We start from the raw sequence: 15,414 nt of genomic DNA, 5'->3' as shown, positions 1-15,414 counted from the left end.
TGCCACCCATATTCAGTAGACCAGCAATCACACCTGCACCTGTCTTTAGTTCTTGGACAAAGACCAGCACCACCGTTCCAACTCTGATCATTTCCTCTGGTGAACCAGATACAAGAGTCCCTTTGATCACCCATCCTGCAAATACCAGCCCAATTTTGCCCAAAACAACTCCCAATGTTTTCCATACTGAATCAGATAGCACACCCTTGATGGCCACCAGTCCTGGGACAGAAACCAGTTCAACTGTTGTAGCTACAACTGTCCAACCTGTTGTATCAGAGGTGGTGACTTCACAGGCTACTAGTTCTGGGGCAGAGACCAGCACAACTTTTCCAACTTTGACAATTTCCCCAAATCAACTGGAGACCACAGCCTCATGGGTCACCCAGTTTGAAACAGAAACCAGGTCAGCAGTTCCAACTCTGATTGTGTCCCCTGGTGAGCCAGATGCAACAGTTACCATGGTCACCCATCCTTCAGACACCAGCCCAATTGTTTCCCAAACGACTTTCAATTTTTCCCATACTGAATTAGACAGCACAATCTCAATGGCCACCATTCCTGGGGCAGAATCCAGTTCAACTGTTCCAGCTACAACTGTACAACCTGTTGTACCAGAGGTGGTGACCTCACAGGCTACTAGTTCTGGGGCAGAGCCCAGCACAATTTTTCCAACTTTGACAATTTCCCCAGATCAACTGGAGACCACACCCTCATGGATCACCCATTATGGGACAGAAGTCAGGTCAGCTGTTCCAACTCGGACTGATTCCTCTGGTGAGCCACATACAACAGTCTTATTTGTCACCCATCCTACAGAGACCAGCCCAACAATGTCCAAGACAACCCCCAGTGTTTCCCCTAGTGAATCAGAATCCACACTCACAGTGGCCACCGACTCTGGGACAGAAACCAGTTCAGCTCTTCCAACTCTGACTGTCTGTCCTGGTCTACCAGATAAGGTGACCTCACAGGTCACTATTTCTGAAACAGATGACAGCACAGTTGTTCCAACTCTGACTCTTACTGCTGGTGAACCAGAGACTACAGCCTTATTGACCACCCACCCCAGTGCAGAGACAAGCATAAATTTTCTTGCTTCAACTATTTTTCCTCATTTACCAGATACCACAGCCTCACTATCCATCCAACCTGGGATGGACCTCAGCACAACTATTTCAACTTCAACTCTTTTCCATGGTTCACCGGACACCACAAGCTTACTGGCCACCAGTCCTGCATCTGAGGCCAGTACAGGTCTTCCAACTCTGACTGTTTCCTCTGTTGTTCTTGGGCCTGCCAGTACCCCTGCAACCACAGGTGAGCCTTATACTGTAGCTTCCTGGAGCACACTAACCTCGCCACCTGCAACCTCAGTTGGTTTTCCAGAATTTTCCGACACTGTGACTAGGGGCACTGTGACCTTGACTGCAGCTGAAAGCAGCCCAGGAGGATTAAGTCCAACCACTATCCTGAAAACTACAACTCTTGCAGCCACTAAGTCAGCTGCCACAGGTTCAGACCGCACTGTGGCTGAGACTACAGCCACTTTCAGTACACTGTCTGAAAGTTCCTTTGTCCCTGTGACCACACCTGAGACGTCCACCGAGGCCTATGTGAGTGTGACTTCAAGAACAAGTAAGAATAACATTTTTATTCTATCTATCTATCTATCTATCTATCTATGATATATAGTTTAACTATTTTAATGTACAATTTAGTGGCATTGATTACTTCCACATCACCACTATTTCTAAAATATTTTTATCACCCCAAACTGGATCTGTGTACCCATTAGGTAGTAACTCCCCTTTTCCTACTCACCACTCCCCTCCCCCAGTCCCTGGTAACCTCTAATTACTTACTGCCTCCATGCATTTTCCTATTATAGATATCTCATATCAGAGAAATTGTACAATATAACTGGCCTTTTGTGCCTTGCTTATTTTAGCTAACATAATGCTTTCAAGGTTCTTCCATGCCATAGTATGTATCAAGACAAAGAGATGTAGGTCCTGGCCTGTGCTGAGATGGTAAGAGTCAAGGGGAAGGAAGAACAGGGTGCCCAGCTCCTCTCTGTTTGCTCCATTTGCACTTCTACACAGTCTGCATCCCAGAAACCCACATGGTCCTGGGGAAATGAGGTTGGTCACCCTGTGTGAGGGGGTCTTGGACAGTGACTGCTACACGAGGTGTCTCAAGGAGGTCACCTAGGCCAGGCCCCAACTCAGCATTGAAGTTAAGGCAAGCCCTCAGAGCCCTCCCTCCCTCAGCCCCAGGCCTGACCCAGGATGGGCCTCACTTCACTCTCTGCCTCCCTGCAGCTGCAGTTCCTCTCTTGATGCCTTTTATTGTCAACTTCACCATCACTAACCTGCGTTACACAGAGGACATGGGAAACCTGGGCTCTGAGATATTCAATACCACTGAAAGGCACCTGCAACAATTGGTGAGAGCCCCCCAACAATTCTAACTTCTTGCCAACCCTGCCACACCCTGTTGTCTTGGCCACTCCTGCTCATCTGCCTCTCATGCCTTCACAGCTGGGGCCCTTGTTCAGGAACAGCATCGGTTCCCTCTATGCTGGCTGCAGATTGACCTTGCTCAGGTAAGACCTCCTCTTCAGTACCTACAGAAAACCTACTCCTTTCCTTTCTTGGCCCTCTACACCCTGGTCAACCACAGTCCCTTGGGCCTTTGCGGAGAGGCATTGTAACACAGTGTATCAAAATGCCTGAGTTGGAACCCCAGTTCTTCATTTGATAGCTGTGTGACTTTGAGCAAGTCACATAACTTCTCTGTTCTTCAATAACACTATCTATAAAATGGTGATAATAACAGTGCCTTACTCTTGGAGTTGTTAATCCTTCATCCCGTTGCCTGCGTCATTGTGAACCCTCAATTAAACGGATCTTGTAGTACCAGCCAGTGTAGCATTTTTACCAAGTGCGTTCCCAGAGTCCCTGACACTCTCTCTGTCCCAGTTCATATCTACCCTATTGGAGAAAAGCTCTGGACACTAAAGCTCTACAGTTTATTCCCTGGAAAGAGATAAGGATTTCCCAAAGGAAGTCTTACTGAACAAAGGGAAAACCAAATCAAATGTTGAGTACCAGCAGGATATATTGTGATCTTAAAATTCTCAAATGGACCTGAACTCTGCAAAAATGGACTGTCTTCTTTTCTTTGCCTACATGCATACCTGGTGTCATCCGAAGTCAATGGGCTCAGGACCCTATCCTTACACTTAATGACCCTATGGCCTCTCTGTGGGCTACTCCATCCAGCCAACTCAAGTCATCCTGCCAGAGAGGTGGGGTTCTCTACCCACATCACTTGGTGAGGAGAGATTGCTGATGTATTATAGACCAGTGTCCTCTAATAAATTGAGCCCAGCACACCTGCCCCCATATCTCCATAATATGGGGAAATCAATAACAATAGTAATATTGCTCATAGTACATGCCATCCAATAAATGTAAGTGATTTACACTTTTTCATTCATTCATCCTCACAACAATATAAGTATTGTCTGGCCTCGCAGAGTAGTTGAGTTGCATACTTAGGGGAGCTAGGATTAGAACCTGGTGTTCTGGTTCTGGAGTTCCTGCTTTTAACCACAATATCAGCAGGCCTCGACCTCCCTGGCTCAACCATTTTCATTTTAAAAAAGAGCCTTTAGACTTAGGTTATATCTGCCCATTTTAACTGTGTAGAAATTAAAACAATTTATTCATTAAAATAATAAACCTATTATATGTTAATATAAATGACATATTTTTATAAACAACAACCATATCTCCCAACCCCCCCCCCCCAAAAAAGAAGCACAATGAGAAGAGGGCCATCATTTACATTTTTGCAAATCCTTTTAATATGTGACTTAGTAGAAGATACCAGGATATCTGTTTCTGCATTCTATTTTTTACAATATTTCATTATTTACTTGATGGACTCCCTGTAATAGTTTTGAGAACACCAGAGGTCCCTTGGCCCCACTTTGAGAACTGCTATGGGACACCATGTAGGTATAAAATGGGAATGTTTTGAATAGCATGGATCATAGCAAGCAGAATTTACAGGCAAGGGAGGAAGGCATTCTTTCTTTCTACCTGTACATCCCCTGCTTTGAGTGAAACATTTTAGGGTCAACTTAAATTCAGGACAAAGGTATTTTTTCACCAATCACCCCTGGTTTCTTCTTAACTTGTTTTCCTTCAAATTGGTTGCCTGCCTAAAATGTGTTCCTCAGCCTTGGGATTTACCAACTTAAAATAGAATACCCCTTCTCAGGCTCAGTGTCACAACCAGCCACAGGGGTGATCACTTACCTTCCCAAAGGTCTTTGGTTCTCTTACTTTTCCCTTCCACATGCTGACTGGCCCCAGGATCCTTAGGATTTTTTCCCCTGGAGTCCCACATCCCTAACCCAAGCAGGACTAATGTATTACTGGAGTGACACCATTTGTATTTACCTTCACGAATAGACAGGAAGTGTCCTGGCTGGTAGTTGAGACAATAAGCTTCAACCAATTAATAAAAAGATAATAGGGACAAGAAGAACATTATCTAGGGAGAAGCTGTAGGAACCTGTAGAACACTGCATTTAAGAAGGTGGGGGGGGGCGTGTCTGGATTCCCCCATGAAACAGAAAGAGATGTGTTTTAGAAAGCAGATGAAACTCAGGGAAGAGTGATGATGTAAAAACTAAGAGTGATCAAGAGTATTCACCTCTCATGTCTCGATTCCCATGTCCCTCCTTCCCCAGGGCTGAAAAGGAGGGAGCAAGCACGACAGTGGGTGCGATCTGCACCCACTATGCAGATCCCACAGGCTTCAGGCTGGACAGAGAACAGCTGTACTGGGAGCTAAGCCGGCAGACCCATGGTGTCACTCGGCTGGACCCCTACACCCTGGACAGCAATAGTCTCTTCGTCAGTGGTGAGTAGCTCTGCTGCAAAGGGATCTCCTCCTGCTCCCCAGATGGGGTCTCCTTGGAGTGCATTTCTCTGTACCCATGTTTCTCTCTACCCCTAGAATTTCCATGGGGCTCAGCTCTCTCCTTTCATAACACCTAAAAAGCACCTTTTAAGGTCAGGAAAAAAGTTTCCTTTAGTCTTCTTCATTCCAATGACCATTCACAGAAGCCCGAATGGAGCATGCAGACATCAAGGAAGGAAGAGGGTAAAGTAAGCCCATGGCAGTCAATACAAGAGCCAGTGGGTTCCCAGTGCAGTGACGAATCTGCTTCTTTTACTTCCCTATGGCAGCGGTGGTCTTTTACCCATTCTCCAAGGGCCAGCTGGAATTACACCCACCTGAGAAACAAGCAACAAAGCTGTTAGTAATGATTTAGCAATAAATTCCTGTGCATCTTGGCAACAACACCTACAGTAATACCTACAATAAAGGGTGATATTTATTGAGGGATTCCTATGATGCAGAATGTTATATGTATTATGTATGACTAACCCTGCCAACTTCTCTAAGTTATCATGTATATCTTGCAGAAGAGAAAACAGGCCTGTTGGGGAAATCCACTTTCCCAAGATCAGATAATTAATGTAGGTGGTAGTGTCAGAAATCAAACCCTAAATTAATTCTAAAATCTAGGCCCCTTAACTACTAGGCTACACTGCAGACCAACCCAGCAAAAACAAGCCTCAAACCTCAGGACAGGAAGGCATACCATGGAGCCTCACTATAACTATTTAAACTAAAGCTTGATTAATTGTAGCCCCATTATATCACTGTGGGTGTTTTCTTATTACCTAGATTAAAACTTATATTGGGTTTCATTAGTCCTTGGAGATTACTTAAAGGGAGTAGTTACCAGTGTAGGCTTTGGTGAATTACCGTCCTTGCTTTTATCAAGCCCTGGCCCTGCCTTTGACTTACTCTGTGACCCTGGGCAAGCCATGACCCCTCTAAGCTCCAGTGTCCATTTTTAGAATAGAAAAGTCACCTAAGCTGATTGCGATAAAACTTGAATAACCCAAGTAAATCACAAGGCTCCACTTGGCCCAGTCTCAGAGATAAGTTTCATTTCAAAAACCCAGTCAGTCCACCAAATATAAAAGAAATCAATTTTACTTGCACTATTTCCAGTGCATCAAAGAGGATCCATTCCATGATCCAGAAACGTACTTATTTAAATCCTCTTTTTCCCATTTCCTCTTTTTAAACTTTGTAGTCTCTGATTGACACCCAGTCTTTTCTCTCTCCACAAGCCCAGCTCTCTCCCTCTCCATCTCTCTCCTGTATTATCTCAATTCAATATTACAGAAGTCTAAGACTATATTGTCACAGATTGAGCTATCTTTGGAGAGTAGGATAGTGGGAGAAACTGAAAGAGTAAGGACAAAATTATAATTAATAGGTAAAGAAAACACAAATATGGAAACACTCATATAAAATTGTTGTCCCTATTATTCATTCTCTCCAGGGACAACAATTTTATAGGAGAGCATTATGCTAAGTGAAATAAGCCAGTCAATGAAGGAAAAATACCAATGACAATGAGAATGAAATTATCATTAGTATCAGGTATCATGCAGTTAACTCATAAAGAATACTGTTATTATAGAGCTGCCTCACACAGATTGTCAAACTGCAGCGGGAAGGCCGGGGAGGGTTGGGGGGCAGGAGGGAGGGGGGTAAGAGATCAATCGAAGGACTTGTATGCATGCATATGAGCATAACCAATGGACATAAGACACTGGGGGGTAGGGGAAGCCGGGGTACTGTCAAGGGCGGGAGAAAAAAAGGACACATATGTATTACCCTTTGTAATGCTTTAAGCAATAAAAAAAATAAAAATAAATTGCTTACCAATAAAAAAAAATAAAAAAATAAAATAAAATTGTTGTCCCTATTATTCATTTGATAAGGTTGCTATTATTCTAGGCACTTAGTAAACCCCCATAAGATTGGGGTTGCTGTCTTTCTGATTAATGACAATGAGAATGAAATTATCATTAGTATCAGGTATCATGCAGTTAACGCATAAAGAATACTGTTATTATATCTCAGAGAAAGCACTCAGGAAGGTTTCTATACTTACGTTTCTATTTCTACCCCTTACCCTATTCTTAACCTCCTCCCACCATAATACTCTCTCTCTCTTTGCTTCTCTGTAGGTTATAACCATCGATACTGGATCTCCACCACCAGCAGTGAGTAATGAGAGCCCGGATGTCCTATGTCTCTGGGACCCTTCCTCCCTAAACCTAGTTCCCAGGAAGAAAGTATCGCCCATCCCCTAGGTTGTCAACCTCAGAGTAGCTGCAGCACAGCAGAAGCCTCAGATTAAGCCAAGTTAGAGATGCAAGTTTCCATGAACAGCCCTACCCTTTCATTGCTTCATGATAGGGCTCAACAATTTTTATTCATAGTGTGTTTTCTTTCAGCTCCGGTGACCTCCACATTCTCTCCAGGACCCGCAGCATCTCTGAGCCCCACCCCCAGCTCTACAGGTAGCAATCTAACCTCTGAGTCCCATTAAACCTCAACTCTCATTCCGTGGCTGATGAATTCCGACATGCTCTGGACCATGATGCCCACCCAGTGCAACCTGTTCCCCTCTCTCCCTCGTGCCCTAATCTCCCGCCACAGCAGCCTCATTTTTTCCTCCAGGAACTCAGCTGTGCCTGGTTCCTCCTTGTCCTCCAAATCTCAGCCCAGCATGCTCTTGCTCAGACCGCCATTTCTTCGTGGAAATTCCTATGATTTGGATATCTGACTGCTCAAGTATTTTGGGCTGAGCGCAAAAGGTCTCGGCCCAGATGTCCCACCAAAATGTCCACAACTTTTCAGCCTTTGAACACTCTGGGATGAAAGGGTTGAGGTTCCCTTTTGAACTGATGTCATACATCTAGCATGGAGGTCCCTTCTCCCCCTTTGGCAGGCTGAAGAGGGAGGGCATCCCAAATAGGATATCTCAGGCCTCAACAACTGGACACTATGGTCCAAGAGATAATACTAGTACCTTCCTCCCATATATAGCTTAGCTTAAGCCTGTGATGGGTTTCCTCTCTTTCCCTCCTTCCACTGCAGATGTGGGCCCAGCCCCAGTGCCTTTCACCCTCAATTTCACCATCACCAACATGCTCTACACCCCAGACATGAGGCTCCCAGGCTCTGCGAAGTTCAACTCCACTGAGAGGGTTTTGAATCACCTGGTAAGAGCCCATCGATGCCTACCCTAGCCTTCCATGTTCTTGTCCCACCAGTCTCTTCAGGTTACCTTCATTTCCCTCCTCCCCAGCTTGGTCCTTTGTTCAAGAACACCAGCATTGGCCCACTGTATTCTGGCTGCCGACTGGCCCTGCTCAGGTATGACTTCCTTTCCTAACACATATGCAGGACATTGTCACAGGCAAGCTCACCTGGAGTGAATACCTGTACATGACAACTACAAAGCAAGAGTCATATGTGATTGGAAGGCATGCCCTCTGGCTGAGTGCAACAGAGAGAGTTTCCTGAAAGAGCTGTCAAAGATCTTCAGTTATTTGGATAAGCAGATCCACAGAGCATTCATGCTCATTGGTCAGAAAATGCAGCATTGACTCACTAAGCAAACATGAAATGAGATTCCTCAGGTAACACTCTGTAACAGAAGCTAAGGGCACTGAGAGAATCAGTCATGGGCCCTTTCCTCAAATCTCAGCTGCCATATAGACTTAAAGTCATCATATGAATGGGGTCAATACAATGATAAAGCACTACACAGGGGCCAGAGGAGCCTGGACAATGGATTTTTAGCTCAGCCTGGGGGAGTTGGGTGGAGGCTGTCTGAAGAAGGTGATTCCTGGGGTATGTTTTGACAGTCAAGTGTGCAGTAACTAGAAGAAATAGTGGCAAAGGTATTCCAAGGGGTGGTGTAGCTTAAGTCATGGGGTAGATGTGAAAAATATCCTAGTGTATGAGAGAAGTTCTGTGAAATTGGAGGGTAGAGTATGAGGAAATAGCAATTGAATAAAAGAAAAAATGGGAAGGAAGGAAGGAAGGAAGGGAGGAAGTAAGGGGAAGGGAAGGGAAGTAAGGTAGGAAGGAAGGAGAGAGAAAGGGAGGGAAAGGAACAGAGGAGGGGAGAGAGAGGGAAGAAAGGAAGGAAGGAAGTTGGTTGACTGGGGGACTGGCTGAGCAGATGGATGGGTACACAGGAGTATAGTTGCCTGAGTGGTGGGTAAATTGTGGGATGAGTTTCAAGAAGTGGATAACATCAAGAGTTCAGGTTGGAGCTGTGCTTAAAGGCATACTAAGGATTTTTTCATAGTATTTGGCACAGGAAAAGGCTGAGCATTAATGGTTCTGTATCCAAATGCATGAAGTCACATCCTGTTTCTATCACTAGCTCTGTGAGGTTTTAGAAGTTCTTTAACATCTATATGACTTTGTTTCCTCAACTATAAAGTGGGAATCATATCAGCATTGATCTCACAGAGGTGCTGAAAAGATAAAAAGAGACCAGACCTGGATATTGCTTGGATGGGGGGAAAAGGTGGTGGGGGTTCAGGAAGCCTCTCACATCTCTGGCTCTGGCATAGACATGGAAGCATGGGAGGAGGAGCAGGTTCTATGCTTTTAGGGGGGAAGATGATAAGCTTAATTTGAGATATTTGGAATCTAAGAGGCCTGAAGGACATCTCTGAAGCTGTTGATTACATGGCATAGAGCTCACGAGAGGTCTTGGTCAGTTAGAAGTAAATTAGACCATCTACACTAATAAAAGACAAAGACGCTAATTGACCATACCTTCGCTACACCCTAAGCCATGCCCACCAGCCAATCAAAGTGACTATATGCAAATTAACCCAACCAAGATGGAGGCCGGCAGCCACGGAGCTGGAGCAAGCAGGAGGCTTGGTTGCCCGGGCGATGGAGGAAGCCAAGCTTCCCGCCCACCCTGAGTCGGCTGTGGCCTCCGCTCATGGCAACAAAGTTTCAATTATAGAAGACAAATAAACCCCAGATACCTGCTTCTAGCCAGCCTCCACTGGGAGCTTGGGTGGCTGGGGGTTGTGGCCAGCCTTCAAACAGCCATCAGCCCCTCACCCAAGCTGGCCACACCCTCATGGGGTGAAGATCCCTGCTGGGGGGCTTAGCCAGCCTGCAAACGGCTCTCAGCCCCTCACCCAGACTGTCCAGGCACCCCAGCAGGACCCCCCACCCTGATGGGGCTGTGGCCAGCCTTCAAACGGCCCTCAGCCCCTCCCCCAGGATGGCCAGGCACACCAGTGGGGACCTCCACACTGAAGGGGCTGTGGCCAGCCTTCAAACAGTCATCAGCCCCTCACCCAGGCTGGCCAGGCACCCCAGGGGGAACCCCTATCCTGAAGGTTCTGTGGCCAGCCTGCAAACAGCCATCAGCCCCTCAACCAGGCTGTCCAGGCACTCCTATATAATAAAATGATAATATGAAAATTGACCCTAACAGCAGAACGACTGGGAATGACTGGTCACTATGACACACACTGACCACCAAGGGGCAGATGCTCAATGCAGGAGCTGCCCCCTGGTGGTTAGTGCGCTCCCATAGGGGGAGCTCTGCTCAGCCACAAGCCAGGCTGATGGCTGCCAGTACAGCGGTGGTGGTGGGAGCCTGTCTCGCCTCCTTAGCAGTGCTAATGATGTCCGACTGCAGCTTAGGCCTGCTCCCCACTGGCTTCCGGGCTGCCAGAGGGATGTCTGACTGCCAGCTTAGGCCCAATCCCCCAGGGAACAGGCCTAAGCCAGTAGGTGGTCATCCCCGAGGGGTCCCAGACTGTGAGAGGGCACAGACCGGGATGAGGGACGCCCCCGAGTGCACAAATTTTTGTGCACTGGGCCTCTAGTATGGTAATAAAACTGGTAGCTGAGATAATGACCCCAAATGAAAGGCAAAATAATAGAAGTTGACTGAGGATGAAGCCCTGAAAATCAGTCACTTTATGGAGTGGGAAGGTACCTAGATGAATAGCACCCATAAAAGAACATGTTTGGGAAACCAGTCAAGGCCCAGTAAAGAGGAATACCATAAAACTTGGGGCAGCAGGTCAATTTGAAGCAAAGAGTTGAATAAGATATATAACTCCACCGTGTCTCTGAATGTCCTATTTCCCTAACCCGACCACCCTAGGACTGAGAAAGATGGGGCATCAACTGGAGTGGACACGGTCTGCACGTACCATCCTAACCCCATAGGCCCTGGACTGGACATAGAAGAGTTGTACCAAGAGCTGAGTCAGCTGACCCATGGCGTCACCCTGCTGGACACCTACACCCTGGACAGAGACAGTCTCTATGTCAATGGTGAGTGTCTGTGCTGCAGCTGGAGTTGCCTGCAGTCCCCTGTCTCCCTATACCAGAAATTCTCAACTGGAAGCAGTTCTCGGGACATTTGGCAATGTCCAAAAACATTTTCATGTCATGACCGGAGTGTGCTAATAACATCCATTAGTTAGAGGCCAGGGTTGCTGCTAAAGATCCCACTATGCAAAAGGCAGCCTCCCACCATGAAACATGATCTAGATGAAAATGTCAACAATGTTGAGGTTGAGAAATTGCTGTACACAAATTCACAGTTCTGGTACAAGCCCAGCTTAACACACACCACAGGAAGTTGATTTTCTTTCCTTTTTCAATGCTGGAAGGAAATGTTTCCTTCTGTTGGAGCCCAGCAAGAGCATGCAGACTCTCAAGAGAGAAGTGGATGATGTAGGGTCCTGCAGTTAAGCCTTCCCCAGTGGGCAGCAGTGTCCAGTTCAGCTCTCGCTTTACCTTATTCTCTCCATCATGACAACTTATAGGCCAGAGAGAACGACACTCATGAAACTATTCATGAAACACCACACTTCTAATAGTGGCTAAATCTCACCAAAAGATTCTTATGTGCTAAGAACTGTGACAAGGTCTTTATTTACATACTAGCGGCCTGGTACACAAAATTCATGCACTCGGGGGTATGTGTTCCTCAGCCAGGCCTGTGCCCTCTCACAATTCGGGAGCCCCATGATCAATTGCCCCAAAGAGGTAGGCCCCGTCCACCTGCCACAGCTCGCCAGTTGGTGGCCTGGGCCTCCCTCTTTGGGGTGATCGTGGAGCCCCTTGATTGATCGATCACCCTGCCAGCCGGTAGCCTGGGCCTCCCTCTGCAGGATGATCATGGTGCGATGGCAGGGGGCTCCCAACCAATTGCATCACACCTGCCTTGGCTGGACTGGCGCCAGTGCATGTCATAGTGTGGTCATCCTGAAGGTCCTCCGGACAGTCATTCTGCTGTTCGGTCATTTGGTTGATTTGCATATTACACTTTTATTATTATAGATTCCCTATTCATCTTACCCTAAACCCTATACATTACAATGCTCATTTTTAGAGAGCCATCATGCATTCACACAGGAAGTCATTTGCCTGAGATCATCCAGCCATAATGCATTGGCAGAGTCAACACTTGAACCCAATATTGAGTCTAAACTCCAAAGTTTATCCACAAGGTGACCATTCAGACAAAGCCTCAAATCTCAGGACCAGAAGGAGTGTTAAATGAGCATGAGCTCAACAATCCAACCTAGTGTTTGACTAGTTATTTACCCTCTGTCAGCTTGGAATTCCTTTCATATATGGTTTGAAATACACATTTATATTAACAACAGCACATTGTGCTCTGTGTCCATAGCAGATTGAATCCAGGATTGGGACTGCCTTAAAGCAATGGGTAATAGTATGGGAATTGGTGGCAGATCTCTGTTTTGTGTGATGCTGAACAAGTCATGTAACCTCTCTAAGCACTAATGTCCCCTTAATAGAATAAACATACATACGAGGCAGGATTATTCTGAAAATTAAATTAGAGCATTCAGCAATAACCCAAGAAAATCCCAGGGCTCCTCTGGGTCCAGTCTTAACTCACATCTCTCACAGAGTATCAAAGGAGATGCAATTCATGACCCAGAGAAACACTCATGAAAATTCTCTTCCCCCTCCAATTCCTTTCATGCTCCCAAGTTTTACACCATCCACCTGACCTCCAAGTCTCCTTTTTTACTATTGCACTTCATCTCCAAATTTTCTCTAATATTCCCCAGCACATGTACTTTCCCTTTCCTCCATCTCACTACACTTTTACCTTCACATACCACTCTCTTAAGCTGCTGCAGTTTTCTCTATTATACATCACAAAAAGCCAGAAACTAAGCGAGAAAAATAAAATTATACTATTATAAAATATTGTGAAGAGAGAGAAGGTGACAGAAGAAGGATAAAATTATCTTAATGGATTGAGAGAACACAGATAAGGCTTGGAGCACAAACTTGGTCATTAATTTGCCCCATTACCCTTGTAATGTGTTCAGCATTATTTCTGGTGCATAGTGCATTCCCAATGAGTAGGAAGAGCCATTATTGTATTTTTATTTTGGTGATAATAATGGTAATGATGTTCATCATTATTTTCAAAGGACATAAAGGCACCAAAGGAAATTATTGCTCATTTATGAGTTTTAAAAAGTTATTAATGAATTAGAGGCTCGGTGCACAAAAATTTGTGCACTGGGGGGGGGGGGTGTCCCTCAGCCCGACCTGTGCCCTCTCACAGTCTGGGACCCCTCAGGAGATAACCACATGCTGGCTTAGGCCCGCTCCCTGGGTGGCAGATGGCAGGCCCGATCCCGCAGTGGGGCGGGCGGCGGATGGCGCTGCCCCGCCCCACCTGCAGTATGCAAATTTAACGGCCATCTTTTTTGGGTTAATTTGCATACTCTTCTGATTGGCTGATGGGTGTAGCAAAGGTACAGTCAATTAGCATCTTTGTCTTTTATTAGTGTAGATTTCATTTCTAGCTCCACCATCTACCTTTTCTTAAATCTTTACTCTTTTCTCCCTACCTGCAGGTTATAATTATCACAACTGGACACCTGCCACAAGCAGTGAGTATTTGAAACTGAAACTTCAGTGCCCAACAGACCCTTCTGCCCCAGAGTGCATTTCTCAGGAGAAAGCTACTACTGTCCCCTGCAAAGTTTCCAGCTTCAGCCTCATAGCAGCCCCTAGCCCACCCAAGGTCTTTCTCTGAGTCAAGATAGAAACCCAAATTCCAATGAACAGCTTCTGAATCACATTCCTTCAGAGTGGGGCTCAATTATTTTCTCCATGTTTTATATTTTTTCTCAGCTTCAGTGACTTCTACATTTTGTCAAGAATCTTTCATGTCTCTATTGCCCATTCTCAGTCTACAGGTTGGAACCTGCTCTCAGAGTTCTACAAAATGTTACCTCTGCATGGTCTGGTCCCTGTTTACCACCCTGCTTGTCCCCTCCCTCTTTCTATCACTCTGTAGGCTTTGGCCACATCAGACATTTGTCTGTTCTTCTAGTGTCCTAACCTTTGGCCTTTATACTAGCCTTTCCTGATGATCAGCTATTCCTGCCTCCTTATTGCCTTTCAGATCGCAGTTCCACTATCACCTTCTCTGAAAGACTTTCTCAGACGACCTTACATGAAGTAGCACTTCTCCTGAATACACACCTCGTTTCTCTGTCCTATCACCATGAGTATTTCTTTCATGAATTTACTACCTTTTGGTTTACTTAGTTTTTATGTATTTGTCACCCTGGAGCTAAGCAACTAATAGGCACTCACTTTATATTTATAGATTGAATGAATGGATGAAAGTAGCAAACTCTTTATACATCCACATCTGTGGATTTTCTTTGAACATACAGAAAATCATTCAGGATCTTAGTCATGAATTTGAATCTTGCCCTGTCTCCTTGTCTTGCCCAGATGTGGGTCTGAGAGCATCTGCGTTTCTTGCAACCTAATAGGGAGGCATGATTTTTGCCACGAAACCTGTATTACTTCTGCCCTTAGATTTATTTAAAAAATTAAGTCCCTGGTTCTGATACATGCTTATGTCATGACCTAGGCTGGGTATCCCTAACCCTTAATCCTGCTGTGTGAGTCTGAAGTTATGGGATACAAACTTGTGTCCTATAATTTGAATTTTGCCTTCAGACCTATATTTTGTAAATCACGAGACTGCAAATGTTGTACATGTTTTAAACAGATGCACACTTTTCATTTCCTCACTGCTCCACCCTGATCAACTCAACCATTTATGTAACATGCCTAGCTCTTGCAGACTTTAAAATATGTGACATGTGCTATAGATCAAATCATTCTATGACTGATGATGTCATTTTTTTCGTAATCATTCAAGATTTGTTCTTAATCATTGTTTTTCAGAAGTTTGGTTATGAGTATCTGGCACAGTTTTCTTTGAATTTATACTGTTTGGAATTTTCTAAGCTTCCAAATCTGAAAATGTAGGTTCTCAACAAAGTTTGGGAAATTTCAGCCACTATTTCTTCAATTACTTTCTGCACTAATCTCTTTCATTCTGGTCCTCCAATGAAATGATAGTGTCCCACAAGT

The 15,414-nt window shown here is 45.2% G+C and overlaps 1 protein-coding gene across 1 annotated transcript in view; it reads left to right on the top strand.

Annotated features, from left to right (window-relative positions):
* LOC102441565 (mucin-16) overlaps nt 1–15,414 on the top strand; it is a 64,835-nt gene that overhangs the window by 4,151 nt on the left and 45,270 nt on the right. Inside the window, exons 5-14 of the mRNA XM_023743802.1 lie at nt 571–777; nt 1,126–1,638; nt 2,325–2,449; nt 2,544–2,608; nt 4,769–4,941; nt 7,140–7,175; nt 8,056–8,180; nt 8,267–8,334; nt 11,120–11,292; nt 13,872–13,907. Coding sequence (XP_023599570.1) covers nt 571–777; nt 1,126–1,638; nt 2,325–2,449; nt 2,544–2,608; nt 4,769–4,941; nt 7,140–7,175; nt 8,056–8,180; nt 8,267–8,334; nt 11,120–11,292; nt 13,872–13,907 — 1,521 coding nt within the window. The remainder of the gene's footprint in view (nt 1–570; nt 778–1,125; nt 1,639–2,324; nt 2,450–2,543; nt 2,609–4,768; nt 4,942–7,139; nt 7,176–8,055; nt 8,181–8,266; nt 8,335–11,119; nt 11,293–13,871; nt 13,908–15,414) is intronic.

This window comes from Myotis lucifugus, unplaced genomic scaffold, assembly GCF_000147115.1.
Source record: "Myotis lucifugus unplaced genomic scaffold, Myoluc2.0 scaffold_414, whole genome shotgun sequence".
NCBI lineage: Eukaryota > Metazoa > Chordata > Mammalia > Chiroptera > Vespertilionidae > Myotis > Myotis lucifugus.
Note: the sequence above shows the minus strand (reverse complement) of the source record. Positions and strands in the feature narration are given on the sequence as shown.